Source organism: Pleurodeles waltl, chromosome 1_2, assembly GCF_031143425.1.
Source record: "Pleurodeles waltl isolate 20211129_DDA chromosome 1_2, aPleWal1.hap1.20221129, whole genome shotgun sequence".
Taxonomy (NCBI): Eukaryota; Metazoa; Chordata; class Amphibia; order Caudata; family Salamandridae; genus Pleurodeles; species Pleurodeles waltl.
Window position 1 is genome coordinate 1,012,096,266 of NC_090437.1, and position 18,045 is coordinate 1,012,114,310.

The window sequence follows — 18,045 nt, forward strand, 5'->3', positions numbered from 1 at the left end:
TCCATAGGAGACCATGTTAAACTTGCCTCATCATTGTCTTCTGCACCCGGCCAGCCCCATGTTGCTGGTGGTAGGTGTTTGGGGTTAACTTGAACCCCAACCAGTGGACTTCCTAACCCGCGGAGACTGGGACTGTAAGTGTTGTACTTACCTGCAAAATGTACTAGCATTTCTTCCCCCAGGAACTGTTCTGAAAAGTGCAGTGTCATCTTTTAAAACGGATTATTGCCATTTATTCAAAAACTGGACAACCTACCAATTCCAATTAAAGTGGTATTGATACATATGTGATATATTTATTTATGGACTTACCTGCAACTAGAATCTTGTGGTTCTAGAAATAAATGAACAAAATAATTTTTTGGTATATAAAAACAATCAGTCTGGAGTTGTCATTGAGTGTGTGCTTCTTCTATTGTCTGTGTGTGTACAACAAATGCTTTGCACTACCCTCTGATAAGCTTTACTGCTCGACCACACTACCACAAAAGAGAGCATTAGTATTATCTACTTTTTTCTCTGTTAAGACTCTGGGAATCCCTGGACTCTGTGCACACTATGGGCCAGATGTAGCAAGGTCAGAATTTGCGATTCTGAAATTGCGAGTCGGTGCGACTCGCAATTTCAGAATCGCAAATCCTGATGCAGACATCGTCTGCGACTCGCTATGGGGTCGCAAAGACCCACCTCATAAATATTAATGAGGTGGGTCACATTTTGCGACCCCATAGCGAGTCCCTGCACTCACAGGGATGGTGGCCTGCTGAAGTCAGCAGACCTCCATATCTGTGACAGCTTTTTCAATAAAGCAGTTTTTTTTATTTATTTTGCAGCCCGTTTTCCCTAAAGGAAAACGAGTTGCAAAATAAAAAAAATATCAAAACCATTTGGTTTTGTTTTTTCAGTGTAGGCAGTGGTCCATTGGACCACTGCCTGCTCTGAAAAAACCTTTTTGGCAACATTCACAAAGGGGAAGGGTCCCATGGGGACACTTTCCCTTTTGCGAATGAGTTACCACCAGTGTGACACTGGTGGTAACTGCGAATTGCTTTGCGACCGCATTCGCGGTCACAAAGCAATTCTGCATTGCGATGCGAGTCGCAAATAGGAAGGGAACACCCCTTCCTATTTGCGAGACGGATTCACAATTTGCGAGTCGGTACCGACTCGCAAATTGTGAATGTGCATTGCAGAAGGCTGTTTGCATGGCGCAAACTGCGATTTTCGCAGTTTGCACCATGCAAACGGCTTACTACATCTGGCCCCAAATCTCATTTTGATATAGTATATACAGAGCTAGCTTCCTACATTGGTGGATCAGCAGTGGGTTCTAAGACTTTGCATTTGCTGGACTACTCAGCCAATACCTGATCAGACGACTACATTTTAAATTTGCGTTTAGAAACTGATTTTTGAATTTGACAAATGTTTCAAATTTTTTAAAAGTCCTGCTAGGGCCTCAGTTGAGTCTTTTAGCATTTCCTTTTGGATTTAAAAGTTTTTTAAAGTTATGAGTTAGTAACTAGAAGTAGTTTTAGGGGTTAGTAACTAGAAGTAGTTTTAGTTCCTAAAAGTAATCCCCAACTTTAGTAACATAATGAGCAGCTCAGAGGAAATGGTTGTGGAACTCAACCTCACCCCTTACCTCCATCTAGGGATGGTAAAGTTAAGGTCCCTCTGCAAGCTGAAAAATGTTAGAACAGGTTCAATTCCTACCAAGGCCAAGCTCCAGGAGCTCTTGGCAGAGTACACAAAGTACCGCCCTGCTGAGGAGGAAGACCTCCCCTCAGATAAGGAAGATGTTGGAGCTAAGGAGGATGAACTTCCCCCTCCTCACCTAACTAGGGAGATCAGGGTCCCAAAGTCCCTATCACCAAAGGTAGTGCTCATAGGATCTGGATCTTCCACAGTGGAGTCCAGCTCCTCTGGGAACATTGAGGGCAGTCTCAATGAAGAGTCCCTCCTTTTAGCAGGGATGGCCAAAAGATTAGCTTTGGAGCAACAGCTCCTAGGTACAGAGAGGGAGAAAGCAGAAATTCGCTTAGCACCCATTAATGGTGGCTGCAACTTAAAAACGGTCAGAGAGAATACTGATATCCTAAAAATCCCCAAAGGAATTGTCTCAAAATATGAAGAAGGTGATGATATCACCAAATGGTTCACAGCTTTTGAGAGAGCCTGTGCCACCAGAAAACTAAACAGATCTCACTAGGGAGCTCTCGTTTGGGAACTGTTTACTGGTAAGTATAGGTATAGACTCCTCACAATCACTGGTGCAGGTGCTGAATCTTTTGACCACATAAAGGCTACCCTAATTGAGGGCTTTGGCTTCACCAGTGAGGAGTATAGAATTAGGTTCAGGGGGCTCACAAAACCTCGAGCCTGTCCTGGGTAGATTTTGTAAACTAGTCAGTGAAAACACTAGATGGTTGGATAACTGGCAGTGGAGTACATGACTATGACAGACTTTATAATTTGTGTATGAAAGAACATCTTTTAAGTAACTGCTTCAATGAGAAGTTGCATCAATATCTAGTAGACCTAGGTCCAATTTCTCCCCAAGAATTGGGAAAGAAGGCAGACTACTGGGTCAAGACAAGGTTGACCAAGACTTCCACTGGGAGTGACCAAAAGAAGGGGTCACAAAGCCTCCCCAAGGGAAGGGTGATGAGACACCTAAGTACAAAAGCAAAGAGTCTTCACAAGAGCCACAAAAACCTGCTCAGGAGGGTGGACCCGAGCCTCTTCACAGTCCACAAGTGGGTATAAAGGTAAAATCTTTGATCCCAAGAAGGCCTTGTGTCACAACTGTAAACAGCATGGGCACCGAAATGGAGACTTGGCCTGTCCCAAAAAGAATCCCCCTACAGTTAGTAGTGGTATAGCCAGTCTCCAGGTGGGATCAACAGTGTGCCCAGAGCAAATCAGGGTCCACACTGAAGCTACTCTAGTCTCTGAGAGTGGGGTGGATGTAGCCACACTTGCTGTCTGGCCACCTAACATGCAAAAATACAGACAGCATGTCTTAATAAATGAGACAAAAGTAGAAGCCCTGAGGGATACAGGTGTAAGTGTCACCATAGTGACAGAAAAACTGGTTTCCCCATGACAGTATCTGGTTAGACAAACTTATCTAGTCACCAATGCCAACAATATAACTAAAGTCCATCCCATGGCTATGGTGACTTTAGAATGAGGAGGAGTTACTAGACTGAAACAGGTAGTGGTCTTTTCTGCAATCCCAGTGGAATGCTTGATAGGGAATGATCTGGAGTCCTCAGCTTGGGCTGAGGTAGAGCTCAAAACCCATACAGCCATGCTGGGAATCCCTGAACTGGTGTGTGTAAAAACAAGAGCTCAAAGCAAGGCACAGGGTGAAAAAGAAGTGTTGGAGCCTGAAATTATGGCCCAACCTTCCAAGAGAAAAGGTAAGAGGACTGGGAGACCAGCCTCTGAACAGCAAAAGAAGCAAGACCTCTCTTCTCAGGAAGATTTCTTATCTCCTGAGAGAATTTAGTCCATGGAGCTGGATCCTTACCAGGTAGACTTCTTGGGCAGAGGGGGACCCTCAAGGGAACAGCTGTGCCAGGGACAAAAGACCTGTCCCACTCTTTAAGGCCTGAGGCAGCAAGCAGCTGCACAGGAGAAGGGAGATGTCAGTGGCTCCCTTAGGGTATATCGGGAAGATGGACTCCTTTACACTGAGGCCAAAGACCCCAAACCTGGTGCAGCCAGGATAGTGGTAGTGTCTCAGCAGTTTAGATAGTTTATCCTAACTTTGGCCCTTGACATGCCCCCAGCTAGGCATCTGGGACAAACAAAAACATGGAGTAGGCTTGTCAACCACTTCTATTGGCCCAATATGTACCAGAAGGTGAAGGAGTTTTCTAGCTCATGTGTCACCTGCCAAGCCAGTGGTAAGGCATGGTGCCACCCAAAGGCCCCCCTCATTCCACTTCCTGTGGCATGGGTTCCCTTGGAAAGGGTTGGTGTGGACATTGTGGGTCCACTTGAACCAACCAACGCTTCAGGGAATCAGTACATACTGGTAGTAGTGGATCATGCTACCAGATACCCTGAAGCAATTCCCCTTAGGTCCACTACAGCTCCTGCAGTAGCCACGGCCCTGATTGGTATTTTTACCATAGTGGGGTTTCGTAAGTAGGTGGTTTCTGACAGAGGTACAAACTTTTTGTTAGCTTACCTGAAACACGTGGGATGAGTGTGGGGTGACTTATAATTTCACCACACCATACCACCATAGTTGAGAGGTTCAACAAGACATTGAAGACATTGAAGGGCATGATCATGGGGCTCCCTGAAAATTTCAAAAGGAGATGGGATGTCCTCCTGCCATGCCTGCTCCTCACTCACAGAGAGGTGCTTCAGAAGGGAGTGGAGTTTTCCCCCTTTAAACTTCTGTTTGCCCACCCTGTAAGGGGACCACTAGCACTGGTAAAAGAAGGCTGGAGAGACCTCTACATGAGCCTAAACAGGATGTGGTGGAATATGTGCTTGGCCTCCACTCAAGGATGGCTGAATACATGGAAAAGGCATCCAAAAACCTTGAGGCCAGCCAGCAGCTCCAGAAGTTGTGGTATAACTAAAAGGCTGCACTGGTAGAATTCAAGCCAAGGCAGAAAGTATGGGATCTGGAGCCTGTGGCTCCCAGGGCACTTCAGGACAGTTGGAGAGGCCCTTACCCTATCATGGAGAAAATGAGTGAGGTCACCTACTTGGTGGACCTGGGTACTAACAGGACACCAAAAAGGGTGATCCATGTTAACTGCCTACAGCTCTATAGTTACAGGGCAGACATATCCATGCTGATAGTTACTGATGAGGAGCAGGAAGCAGAGAGTAAATCTCTCCCTGACCTCCTCTCACATGACCCTAAAGATGGGTCAGTTGATGGAGTTGTCTATTCAGACACCCTCACTGCCCAACAGCAAGCTTACTGCAGACAGGTCCTTCAACAGTTTCCTGGGTTCTTCTCATTGGTCCCTGGACAGACTCACCTGTGTACCCATGATGTGGACACAGGAGACAGTTTACCTGTCAAAACAAAAATATACAGACAGTCTGACCAAGTCAAAGAGAGCATCAAAGTGGAAGTCCACAAGATGCTGGAGTTAGGGGTTATTGAGCACTCTGACAGTCCCTGAGCTAGCCCAGTGGTCTTAGTCCCCAAACCTCATACCAAGGATGGCAAGAGAGAAATGAGGTTCTGTGTGGACTATAGCGGCCTCAACTCTGACACCAAGACAGATGCACACCCTATACCCAGTGCAGATGAATTGATTTACAAATTAGGTGCAGCTAAATTCTTAAGTACCTTTGACTTAACTGCAGGGTACTGGCAAATTAAGATGGCAACTGGAGCAAACGGAAAGACAGCATTCTCTACACCTGATGGGCATTATCAATTTACTGTTATGCCCTTTGGCTTAAAGAATGCCCCTGCCACCTTCCAAAGTTTGGTGAATCAAGTCCTTGCTGGCTCACAGTCCTTTAGTGAAGCATATGTAGATGATATTGCTGTCATTAGCTCCTCCTGGCAGGATCACCTGATTCACCTGGAAAAGGTTTGCAGGCCCTGCAGTCTGCAGGCCTCACTATTAAAGCATCAAAATGCCAAATAGGGCAGGGGACAGTGTATACTTGGGCTATCTTGTAGGTGGAGGCCAAGTGCAACCCTTATAGTCCAAGATCCAGACTGCTCTGGACTGGGAAGTTCCAAAAACCCAGACTGAAGTCAGGGCATTCCTTACCTGAACTGGTTAGTACAGGAGGTTTGAGAAGGGGTCTGAATCCATTGTTACCCCTTCACAGAATTGACCTCAACGAAGATTCCCAAAAAGCTAAACTGGACTCTTGGCTGTCAAAAGGCCTTTGACACCCTGAAGAAGGCAATGTGCTCAGCACCAGTTAAGCTTCAGATTATTCTAGGTAGTTCATTATGCAGACAGATGCCTCTGAACATTGGAAAGGGGCAGTCCTGTCCCAATCCAATGATGATGGCCTTGACCAGCCTGTTGCTTTCATTAGCAGGAGATTACTCCCCAGGGAGCAGCTTTGGGGTACCATTGGGAGGGAGACCTTTGCTGTGGTTTAATCACTGAAAAAGCTGAGACCATACTTGTTTGGTACTCACTTTACTGTTCAAACTGAATACAGACCTCTCAGATGGCTAATGCAAATGAAAGGTGAGAAACCTAACCTTTTGAGGTGGTCCATATCCCTACTGCGAATGACTTTTCAGTGGAACTGGGACTGCCCAATCCAATGCAGATGGTGGACTTTCCAGGTTCTTCCACTTAGACAATGAAGACTCTCTTGGGAAAGGTTAGTCTCATCCTCTTTTGTTTGGGAAGGGGTTGTGTAGGAAAGTGCCCTTGTTGGCATGGTTAACCCCGCCCCCCACTTTTTGCCTGATTTTCATGCAAACTTTGATTGAGAGTGTGCTGGGATCCTGCTAACCAGGCCCCAGCACCAGTGTTCTTTCCCAAAATCTGTACCTTTGTTACACAATTGGCACACCCCTGGCACCCGGATAAGTCCCTTGTAAAAGGTACCGATGGTACCAAGGGCCCTGTGGCCAGGGAAGGTCCCCAAGGGCTGCAGCATGTGTTATGCCACCTTGCGGGACCCCTCACCAAGCACATGCACACTGCCTTTGCAGCTTGTGTGTGCTGGTGGGGAGAAAAACGCAAAGTCGATGGCACCCCTCTCAGGGTGCCATGCCCACAAACTACTGCCTGTGGCATAGGTAAGACACCCCTCTAACAGGCTTTACAACACTAAGGCAGGGTGCACTATCCCACAGGTGTTGGCATAGCTGCATGAGCAATATGCACCTACATTGTCTAAGTCCATTCTTAGATATTGTAAGTTCAGTGTAGCCATATTGAGTATATGGTCTGGGAGTTTGTCATTACGAACTCCACAGCTCCAAAATGGCTCCACTGAATATTGGGACGTTTGGTATCAAACTTCTCACCACAATAAACCCACACCGATGCCAGTGTTGGATTTATTGACCCATGCACCCAGAGGTCATCCTAGCTATGCTCCCCTTATTTTATCCAATCCTTTAGTGCAGGTTGTCATGCTCCTTTAGTGCTAGCTATGACTGGTGAATTTCTGTGTTTTGTTTAGTTCAAAACGCTAATGTTGTCACTGACAAACTCACCTAACTATAACATTACTTTAAACTTTTGTATTTTCCGTGTTTGTATATATGTATATATATATATATATATATATATATATATATATATATATATATATACAAAACCAACAGTTGTCAAACAATTGATTTGTTGCACTCCAGGAGAGTTTTATTGCTTCTATCCAAAGAAGTATAAAAAGACACCACCAACGCGTTTTCAACCTTGTTTGACAATTGTTGGTTTTGGAGGTTGCAAAGGAACGGTCCTTTCTTCACGTTTGCACCCGTAAAATTTGCGCGTCACAAGGTGGACCTTTGGATGGTGTAAATATATATATATATATATATATATATATGTATATATATATATATATATATATATAGCCATAGTTCAGCTGGAACATTGTTATATGGGAATTGTTTTACAGATCTGTATGAAAAACACGTTTTGAATTTCATCTTCATGACAGCCTTCAAACCACTCTGCAGAACTTTACCATTGTTAAGACCACTAGGATTATGCTGCAAGATTGTATACACTCTGCGGCAAGGGTGTACAATTCATGCAGCAAAAAGACAAATTATACAGCACATTTTCTGGCAATATTACTTTCATCTATTTTAGCTACAAACATTTTGTGAAATCTCCAAATTATGTGGCAAATTATGTAACCGCATTCACAGAATCATATAAATCCACTTTACCTCACTATTGTTCAATGTTTTATCCACGATTTAATTAAAGGTAAATCTAAACGTGGTTTCAATTAGTTCCCATTGCTAGAAAGCAGATTTTTCAAGCTAAATACCCCAAAATAAATATGTAACTTAAAAAATACATAATAGATGACTTTTAATTTGGTCCTTTATTTGTTTTTGGTAGGGGGCGTAGCAAATTGATAAAAGTGATGCCTAGGTTAGACTCACCTACATTGAGTAAGGACAAGGATTAGGAAGACCTCAACGTTGAGTATTGAAGATTTCAATAGATAATCATGCCCATACTTCACAACCCCTCTGCATTTTCACAGGATGGTGGAAGTATAACGCATAGCATTTTGAGAAATTAGCATAAGTGAAATTGCATACAGCATAAATTGCAACACTATTGATTTAGGCAAGAAACTCTTTTATATTTCTCCTGCCTAAAGACGTGCTCTAAATCAGTGTAAGTGAGTGGGGCAATTAAACCCCCCTATTATTTTTCTCCAAGTACCAAGCCCTGGTCTTCTCAAATATTGGTATTTATGTTGCAGACATATGTGCTCAAAGACATTAGACAGAGTCAGGTAGTCGTTGTGATTAGGAAAACATTACACCAGGTAAATGCACATTCTATTGGAAGAATAGTCAGTCAGGTTAATAGTAAGTCTGAAAGGTGTTTCAACTGATTTACATAAATTACAATTGTTATTCGTGAACTAATGTGCACTAATACTGAACCAATAATGCATTTTTATTTAGTGCCCTGCCAGACTGTTTTGGACTATTTGAAGACCGTCCTTCAGTACCACAATCAGCTTGTAATACCACCACCTGCAGACCAACCAACAGAGGTATTTCATAATGTATTAATGAAATATATCAACATTGATACAGTCTGCTTTTGTTAATCAGTGTAAAGTTGAGTTACATGTGTTTTAAGTACAGAACAACATTATCGTTCTTCAAGAGACTCTTGCAAATTACAAGATGTGGTTAAATATACACATATTATCTCATTTCAGCATCTTTACAGTCCCCTTCATTAATCAATGTTTGAGATAATGCATCAGTTATGACCAGAGTTCAGATTCTACACTGATATAGCCATGGACAGCAGGCACGAAGTGATGTTGTTAGTTGAGAGTTTGACTGAGCTTATATGCCAGTAACCACTTTGACCTCAGATCAGCACATTGCAGACAAACTATTTGAGTATGTGAAGTAGTAATGCTGTAGCATTACTTCACGTACTCATGTATACCTATGTGAATTGGCCTCAGAATATCTAACTTGAGAATATTCATTAATACATTCATATACAGTTAGTACAAGTAGAAAAGACTATGGCCACTAATACTTTTATTTATAGGGAGTTGTATATTTTAGGGCCAATTCACAAAGGTATTTATGCAGAAGTGAAGTGGTGCTCCTATAGTACTACTTCACTAATCCATAAATGCATTTGTACTTTGGCTCCAAACACGTTTTTTTATTTGTATTGAATTTTTAGTATTAACAATATATAATTGTACTAATTAGATATATTTAATATACCATTGAAAGCTGGACCCTAAACAATGTATGTACAAGAGCATAATGCTGATTTCATTGTTACCAGGAATTTTCAACATTTCTTTAATAAATCTATCCATATATATAAGTTCTATGTGGAGAAATACAATATGTAATTGTAGGAAAGTAGCCTCTTTCTAACATGGTTACCCCCACTTTTTGCCTGTTTGTGAGTGTGTGTCAGTGTGTTTTTACTGTGTCACTGGAATCCTGCCAGCCAGGACCCCAGTGCTCATAGATAAAAACCTATATGTCACTGTGTTTTACCTGTCTCACTGGGATCCTGCTAGCCAGGGCCCCAATGCTCATAGTTTGTGGCCTATTGTGAATGCCTGTGTAGTGCCTAACTGTGTCACAGAGTCTCTGCTAATTAGAACCTCAGTGCTTATGGTCTCTCTGCTTTTAAATTTGTCACTGTAGGCCAGTGAATTCATTTACCAATTTCAATTGGCACAGTGGACCCCCCCTTATAAGTCCCTCGTATATGGAACCTAGGTACCCAGGGCATTGGAGTTCCAGGAGATTTATATGGGCTGCAGCATTTCTTTTGACACCCATAAGGAGCTCAGACAGACCTTTACACAGGACTGCCATTGCAGTCTGCGTGAAATAGTGCACACACTATTTCACTGCTATTTTCACTGCACTTAAGTAACTTATAAGTCACCTATATGTCTAACCTTCACTTGCTGAAGGTTAGGTGCAAAGTTACTAAGTGTGAGGCACCCTTGCACTAGCAAAGGTGCCCCCACATAGCTCAGGGCCATTTCCCCGGACTTTGTGAGTGTGGGGACGCCATTACACGCGTGCACTACATATAGGTCAATACCTATATGTGTCTTCACAATGGTAACTCCGAATATGGCCATGTAACATGTCTAAGATCATGGAATTGTCCCCCATTCCAAATCTGGTATTGGGGAGCCAATTCCATGTATCCTGGGGGCTCCACAATGGACTCCCAGTACTGCCAAACCAGCTCTCTGAGGTTTGCACTGCAGCCACAGCTGCTGCCACCTCACAGATGGGGCTCTGCCCTCCTGGGGTCTGGGCAACCCAGTCCCAGGAAAGCAGAACAAAGCATTTTTTTCTGAGAGCATGGTGTTACACCCTCTCCCTTTGGAAATAGGTGTTACAGGCTGGGGAGGGGTAGCCTCTCCCAGCCTCTGGACATGCTTTGAAAGGCACAGATGGTGCCCTCCTTGCATAAACCAGTCTACACTGGTTCAGGGACCCCTTTTCCCCTGTTCTGGCGGGAAACTGGACAAAGGAAAGGGGAGTGACCACTCCCCTGTCCATCACCACCCCAGTGTAGTGCCCAGAGCTCCTCCAGTGTGTCCCAGACTTCAGCCATCTTGCTTTGCAAGGTGTGGGGGCACTCTGGAGGGCTCTGAGTGGCCAGTGCCAGCAGGTGACATCAGAGACCCCTCCTGATAAGTCCATACCTGATAAGGTAGCCAATACCCTTCTCAGGGCTATTTAGGGTCTCTCCTGTGGGTTCTCTTCAGATTCTGCTTGCAAGTTTCTTTCATGAATCTCCTGCAACCACTTCAGACTCTTCTGACCTCGGATCAACCGCAGCCTGCTCCAAGAAACGCTGTAACTGCAACAAAGACACTTTTCTTCAGCAACCTCAGCTCCAAGCTGCAAGTCAGCAACTGCAACAGTTTCCATGGTGTGCACGCTCTGGGGACTCCTTGCCTTCATCCTGCACCAGAAGAACCAAAGAAATCTCCAGTGGAGTGACAGAATCACTCCCCTGCTCCAAGCAGGCACCTTCCAAGGTGACGACCGGTACCCTGGGACTACTCTCACGGCAACGAGCATGCTCCTAAGGACACAGAGTGTGGACATCATCGACATAGACTGTCCTGAGGTCCTGCTGATGCAACTTGGAGGAGATAAGACCTTGCCCGAGAAAGATAGTACCCCTGTGTATTGTGTCTGCTTTGCCTCCTGAGGCCTCTGTGCACTCTTTGCAAAATTCCTTCATGCACAGCCTGTCCCAGGTCCCCAGCACTCCACCCTTGGATGCTCAACTCGCTGAGTTCTGCTCCAGCGGCGTAGGACCTTATTTTGTTGTGCTTTATCAACCAAGTTTTGCACCTCCTTTGAACCTGGATCCTGCAGCTTCTGGGGGTGCTGGCTGGCATCCTGAGGGCTCTCTAAAGTGCTGAGAGCCCCCTCTTCCTCCTCACACAGAGTTGAGTCCCCCAGGTCCCTCCTGGGTCCATTCAGAGCCATTTCGATGAAAAACGCACTTTTGCTGTAGCCAAGGGTTGTTGGTGCCTTCCAAGATGAAATCTCATCTGCAATGATCTTCATGCCCTGGGAAATCTTTTGCATCATGCAGGAACCTACTGGCACCTTCCTGGGTGCATTTCTGCAGTCTTCTACTAACTAGGGACTCTTTTTTTCCCACCCACTTCTGGGTTGGCAGGGGCTCCTGTCATTCCTGGAACTTCTTTCGACTTCTGGACTTGGCCCCCTTCCTTTGCAGCTCTTCAGGTCCTATAATCCAGCAGTTGTTCTTTGCAGACTTGGTTGGCTGCTGCAAAATCCCCAAAACTAGGTGTAATGTGTTCTAAGGAAACTTTCAGTACTTTACTCCTGCTTTTCTGGGCTCTGGGGTGGGTAATTTACTTACCTTTACTGTATTCTTACTCTCCCAATGATTCTGCACACACTACACTTGTCTAGGGGGGAATTTGTGATTCACATTCCACTTTTTTAGTATATGGTTTGTGTTGCCCCTAGACCTATTTTCTCCCATTGCATTCCATAGGATTTCCTACTGTTTGCATTTTTCTATGACTATTTACTTGTCTAAATTTGGTGTCTGTTGTATATATTGTGTATAATACTTACCTCCAGAAGGAGTATTGTCTCTAAGATATTTTTGGTACTGTGTCACCCAAATAAATACCTTTATTTTTGGTAACACTGAGTATTGTCTTTACTTGTTCATAAGTACTGTGTAACTATAAGTGGTATGGCATGAGCTTTGCATGTCTCCTAGTTCAGCCTAAGCTGCTCTGCTATAGCTACATCTAGCAGCCTAAGCTGCTAGAACACTACTACATTCACTAACAGGGGATAACTGGACCTGGTGTAAGGTGTAAGTACCCAAGGTACCCACTACAAACCAGGCCAGCCTCCTACAGTAATCAATTAACTTACTTCAAATTGGTGATTGTCCTGATATATTTTGTATAGCTATATGCTAGCCTCTGCATGCATGTCATATTCTGAAGCCAATGAAACAATGTGTGTGGCACTGTTTCTTTCCATTTTCTGGTAATAAATAAACAAGCATCTAACATCCCTATACATGTCAGTTTTCTAGCTGTGGGCAGGCCAAATATTTTGGGTCCAACTGCCAATTTTGTCATTGAAGCATCTTAGACGTCTATCCGACATTCTAGGCCTAAATTTATGTAACCTTTTAGGTGTGAGGTAAAGCAGACAATTAAAGAAAAATTACACAGACCTTTAGTTAGTACCTTTAAGGAAAGCAAACGTAAGAGAACAGATTTTAGACAAAGTTCTTTGCAGGAACTCTACGTCCATGTTGGCTATCCAGTTATGCCTCAAATTTCTGGCACCGTTTTTATAGGAATTACTGTTTTCTCCAATGACTAGATATCACACTTTCTCCAAATATAGTTTGAAAAACTAATTTGGTGTAGTAAAAATATCATAATTGAGAGAGTTCTAAAAAAACTAACAGTATGGATGTAAGAGAAACAAAAATATAGATTGTTTTTCCCTATTAGACCAAGCTTGTTTTTGACATAGCTAGCTTGCTTCGGACATATGGAACACAGACCCATGAAGCAATCTCATTACATGCTAAGAAATGTTCAATGGACTTCAAAATTGTTTCTCCCACAACTTATAAGTACATAAAAAATAAAATATCTTACAGATGCCTGCCTCTTTATGAAGTCGCTGTTCCTTATAATCCTGTGGTGTCATCACTGTGGAAATTATAGGTATCTTTCATATCCTAAACAATGCTTTGCAACTTTTTTGAACTTCAGCCAGCACCTTACATCAAACTAATTTTGGACAGCACATGTTTCCAAACTTGAAGGGTATTTGTTTAAATCAGCAATCATTATTTTTATCAGTGAGTTATCAACAAATTGCTGATGAGAGGTGAGAGAAAACCTTGTGAGAATTAGAGAGGCAGCAGGCTCACTTTGACTTCTAACGGTTGAGCGAGCCAACCTTCCTTCCACCGTTCAATTTGGAGCTTCACTAAGCTGATTCAGGATTTACTACAAAGTCATATCATTTTAGTGAGGGTGATGTGAACAATAATATGCATGTAAATAGCAGGTCAAGGTAGAAAATCGAAAAACAAATAATATTAGAATTCCAATTTCTACAAAGACAATTCCTCCAACAATGAAGAGAAGGAGAAATGTCCACCTCTCCATTATATTAATAGCCTTATTGAGTAAGAGTTAAAAGTTGTTATCAAGTCTTTCTGTTATTCAGTTCCCAAGATAATGCTTTGGGGCCTAATGATAACCGATTTGCAAAGTAACTCAAAGAGCCTTGACAATGGAGTTAATAAGTAATGTTTTTGTCTCACAAGTATTCTTGCGATAGCCACCTAGGTTTGAGATTGTGGCAAACTATTTTAAGTCTTGCAGAATGTTTGCCAGTTCTGCTTTTAAAATGGAACAATGTCATCTGTATGCAGTTTCAGCTTAGCTATTCCTTCCAATGGAGCATGCACACACACACACACATGTGTGTGTTTGTGTGTGTGTGTGTGTATATATATATATATATATATATATATATATATATCTCAAAACAAAAGGTCATGGTCCAGACACGGTGCACTCCAACTGCCGGTGCCAGTGGTAGGAGGTAGACCTATCCTACTCAATATGTAAATCCAAAATAAAGAAACCACTGCAGTCCGTTTCTCCAGAAATAATTACCAGTATTTTAATCCATGCCAGCAACAAATATCAACCAACGAGTATCAACTCCGAAGAGTCTTGTTCACAGCTGCCATTCTTTTGTGTATATATATATATATATATATATATATATATATATATATAGTGACAAATCGAAGGGCTACTGCAAGAGGCTATGAGAGCAGATCAAAAAGTCAAAAGGGATCAGACACAGAGGGCATCCCACATGTATCTCTGTGATGATAGGAGCTGACTGGATCTTTTGGACTTTTGAGTTAACTGCTACTGTGTATTGCTCTTTTATTCTATCTAGTAGTAGAAGAATTTCGGTTTTTGCAACAAATCAATAGCTTATACAAGAAAGTGAGTATTTGTGGCTTTATTCCTTTTGGGATAAACCTGTTTTGATCAGGCTATATTAATATATCTAAAAATACAGAAATGTTGTTGATAAGCAGCATGGTTAAGATTTATAATCATTATTCAGATACGCGATATGATGTTGTTTCAAAGTGGTTTTTCTGGTTTTAAGAAGCTTTCTAAAATTCCCAGTCTGAAGGATGGAGTGCCTTTTCACTGCTTAGAATTTGATTAAACAATGCTTTAGTATGGGCTATTTATTGTGGAGAGAAGAATTTATAACATTAAGTGAGGAGAACATCATCTCCACTGGATTTACCATTATTTAGTTCAGAGATTGTTTTGTATATTTCTTCTTTAGTGAAAGGTGAAACTAATATTTTTAGATTGCTCATCTGAAAGGCTGAGAAAAAATTAATTTGTATAGAAAATTCTCTTCATCCTGACTAGAGATCTGCAAATTGGATTGATAATGTTCTTTGTAATGTTGTAAAAATATACTTGGTATTCCTCTCAGATATTTTATTGGATTTTTTTTTGTGGTTTGTAGTATCAAGACCTTATTTTTTGTCTGTTTTCCTCTGAGTGTCCTGTGAATTATTCTTCCTTATAGCTCTTTAGACCTACAATAGTGAAATTGGTAAGATGGATATAATATTATTTTTAAATTTTAAATTATTTTTTCTTTTTTCATTTGTATCTATCTGCTTGACTGTCTGACATTCGGTTTTTAGTTTTTCCTGCTGGCAGGAAAGCCCTCTTTCCTTTAATAACCACCGCTCATAAAGAAATATTTTTTCCTCTTAATGTGACTTCAGTGCTTCTCAGATGATTTATAAATTATTATCCTCTCATGGTCTTTGGGAAACTGAGGTATAAAAACGTCTACATCCTCCTTAAGTGGTGCAGCTTGCAATAATGACCATCTAAAGTTGGTTGAGGTCTGCACTTTATTTTTGCAGAGGTAGAGTTAGCATTATAGCTGAATGTCTGAAAAGTTACGAGGAAATGTACTTATTTCATCTTTCTGTAAATCCAGTGATGTAAAAAGGATATTCAATCCTGGAGGCAGGCCTGTGTTCTGTAGAAGTGCAAATGTACTTCAGTTCCTGTGGATTAGCTAGCCTCCAAGGATCTACCATACTCAGTTAAGGGGTGGCTTATCGCTCTACAACGTTTAGATCTCATTTGATCTCATCCTTGATTGGTAGCGATTAGATGCGGGGAGTTAATGTAGTTAAAGTCTCCACTGAATATTATCGTGGCTTTAGATGATGTGAGATAATTCAGTTAAAATCTCCACTGAATATTATCGTTGCTTGATTGAATACAAAATATGTCAAACCCCAAACTGAAGAAGAGAAAGATTGTACAACCACCCCTGACTTAGCTCAATTATTAAAACTGGTTTGAGCTGAAAGCTATAGATATCCATCTCAAAGTTATCCTAGCTATTTATCTCAGAGTGCACTGAATACATCATATTTTCCCACTCGTATAATGGGTATTGTCATCCATCAATAACAGGTTTGCCCCTACAAGTTCAACATTCTACTCTTCCCCCACATATTTCCCAATTTGTTATCCAGTTTCCTCCTTCTATTCGTCCTGTGTGTTTGACTTCACATTTATTTCCCTTCTCCTGCGTAATCTACTTGTCTCCATATAGGCCTAAACTCTAATCTTGCCCTCCTGCACCTGCATATTCAGCATCAATCATCAGATTGCCAGACAAAATTTAGCTCACGTGTGTGTGTACATGTTATTCCCAAAATATACATTAGAATGAATAAATTGTGAGTTTATACAACATTCTTAGTGGATATAAGGCAGATTTAAATGGAATGAATGTGAAAATCCACAGGGTTTAGGAAATTGAGTTCTGTCCTCCTCTGATGTACTTTCCTTTTCGGAACGGGCATATATGATTTCTGTGAAAGTAAGACTTCCATACAAGTCAAAGCAGCTCTGCCAAATTCATCTTGATCCAGATACTGTTTCCTGCGGTTGGAGGTGAAAACAATATATATATGACAACACCTGTTAATGTCAGGAGATGGGATATGAACTCTGATAGGCCAGCTGTTGTCCCTCTAGAACCTTACTTCATCTTTGTACGCTCTGTTCTCCTCCTCGACTGATGTGTTTTTGGTCTATCAGATATGCAGCTTCTCCTTTCTGTTAATAGAATCTGTGCATTTTCATGATGGTTGCAATATTACGCCTTCATGCAACATGACCGCGTTCTTCTAGGTATAGCAAATACAATTCTAAGGTGACTGGCCACTGCTGTGGGCATTACCAATGCTGATGCAATTTCAAAAGCATCTGGCATTGGAAACACCAATAGTGTCGAGCTGAGAGCAATGGCAAAGCGAGACCAAATGTCCTTAACAATGCTTGTTTGAAATAGGGTGGAGCTGACTGTAAGTGCTGAAGTTGATTGAATTATAGTTTAGCTTGTTTAGTATTAATGTTTGATGTAATAAGTCATTCTTGTGAGAGACGTGTCGCAAAGTGCATTGTGAATGTTTGTGGAGTTTTATATTTGGTGCCTGTTTGTAAGATGTTGTATAAAGATTTGTGCTAGTTTAAATGCAGCATTTTAAAATCGCTAGCAAATGGCCAATTCAAAATAATATTTCAAACTCAATAAGGAATTGTTTTATGACCTGTTCTTGAGTGTTTTTTAGATTCAACAAAAACATAACTTGTCCCTTTTTCAAAATACTACCACCTCAGGGCAGGCGTAAGATGCTTTCTCTGCAGAAGTAGAGGTAGATGTTATTAGGTAGATTAGATTTAGAAGGTTAGTTATGGCAGGTTAGGTATGGTAGGCTAGGTACAGTAGGTATACATGGTAGCAAAGGTACGTTAGTTGTGGCTAACAGTATTTCACACCTTCCTATGAAACTCTTGGGACCAGTCAAGCTTTCACTCCAGTCCCAGAAGAACAGGTGGTGCTGGAAATTAAGGGACTGCCATTTTCAAACAGATCTAGGGGTGAACCATATTCACTAGGCCTCAGACCATAGCGGGGGCAAAAATCAGAGCATGCATTTAAGCAAAGCATGTGTGGGTTAATGGAGACAGTCAGGATTTCGTACACTTTTCTTTTTAAAACCCTGCAATAAAAATAAAACTAACTTTATTACAAATAAGGCCTGTACCCTCTTTCCTGTTTTCTATGCACATTCCCTATAGAACTACCTTTATCCTTCATCTTCAATACTGACGTCTGTCTAGAATTAATGGAGTATCTGTGCTCAAAGGGACATAGAGGAACGGCATGGA

General features: G+C 41.9%; 1 protein-coding gene across 2 annotated transcripts in view; it reads left to right on the forward strand.

The window, feature by feature from the left end:
- Positions 1-18,045, forward strand: part of BEND4 (BEN domain containing 4) — a 408,036-nt gene that overhangs the window by 204,318 nt on the left and 185,673 nt on the right. For both annotated transcript variants that reach the window (XM_069201803.1, XM_069201800.1), the window contains exon 3: positions 8,636-8,727. In XM_069201803.1, coding sequence (XP_069057904.1) covers positions 8,636-8,727 — 92 coding nt within the window. The remainder of the gene's footprint in view (positions 1-8,635; positions 8,728-18,045) is intronic.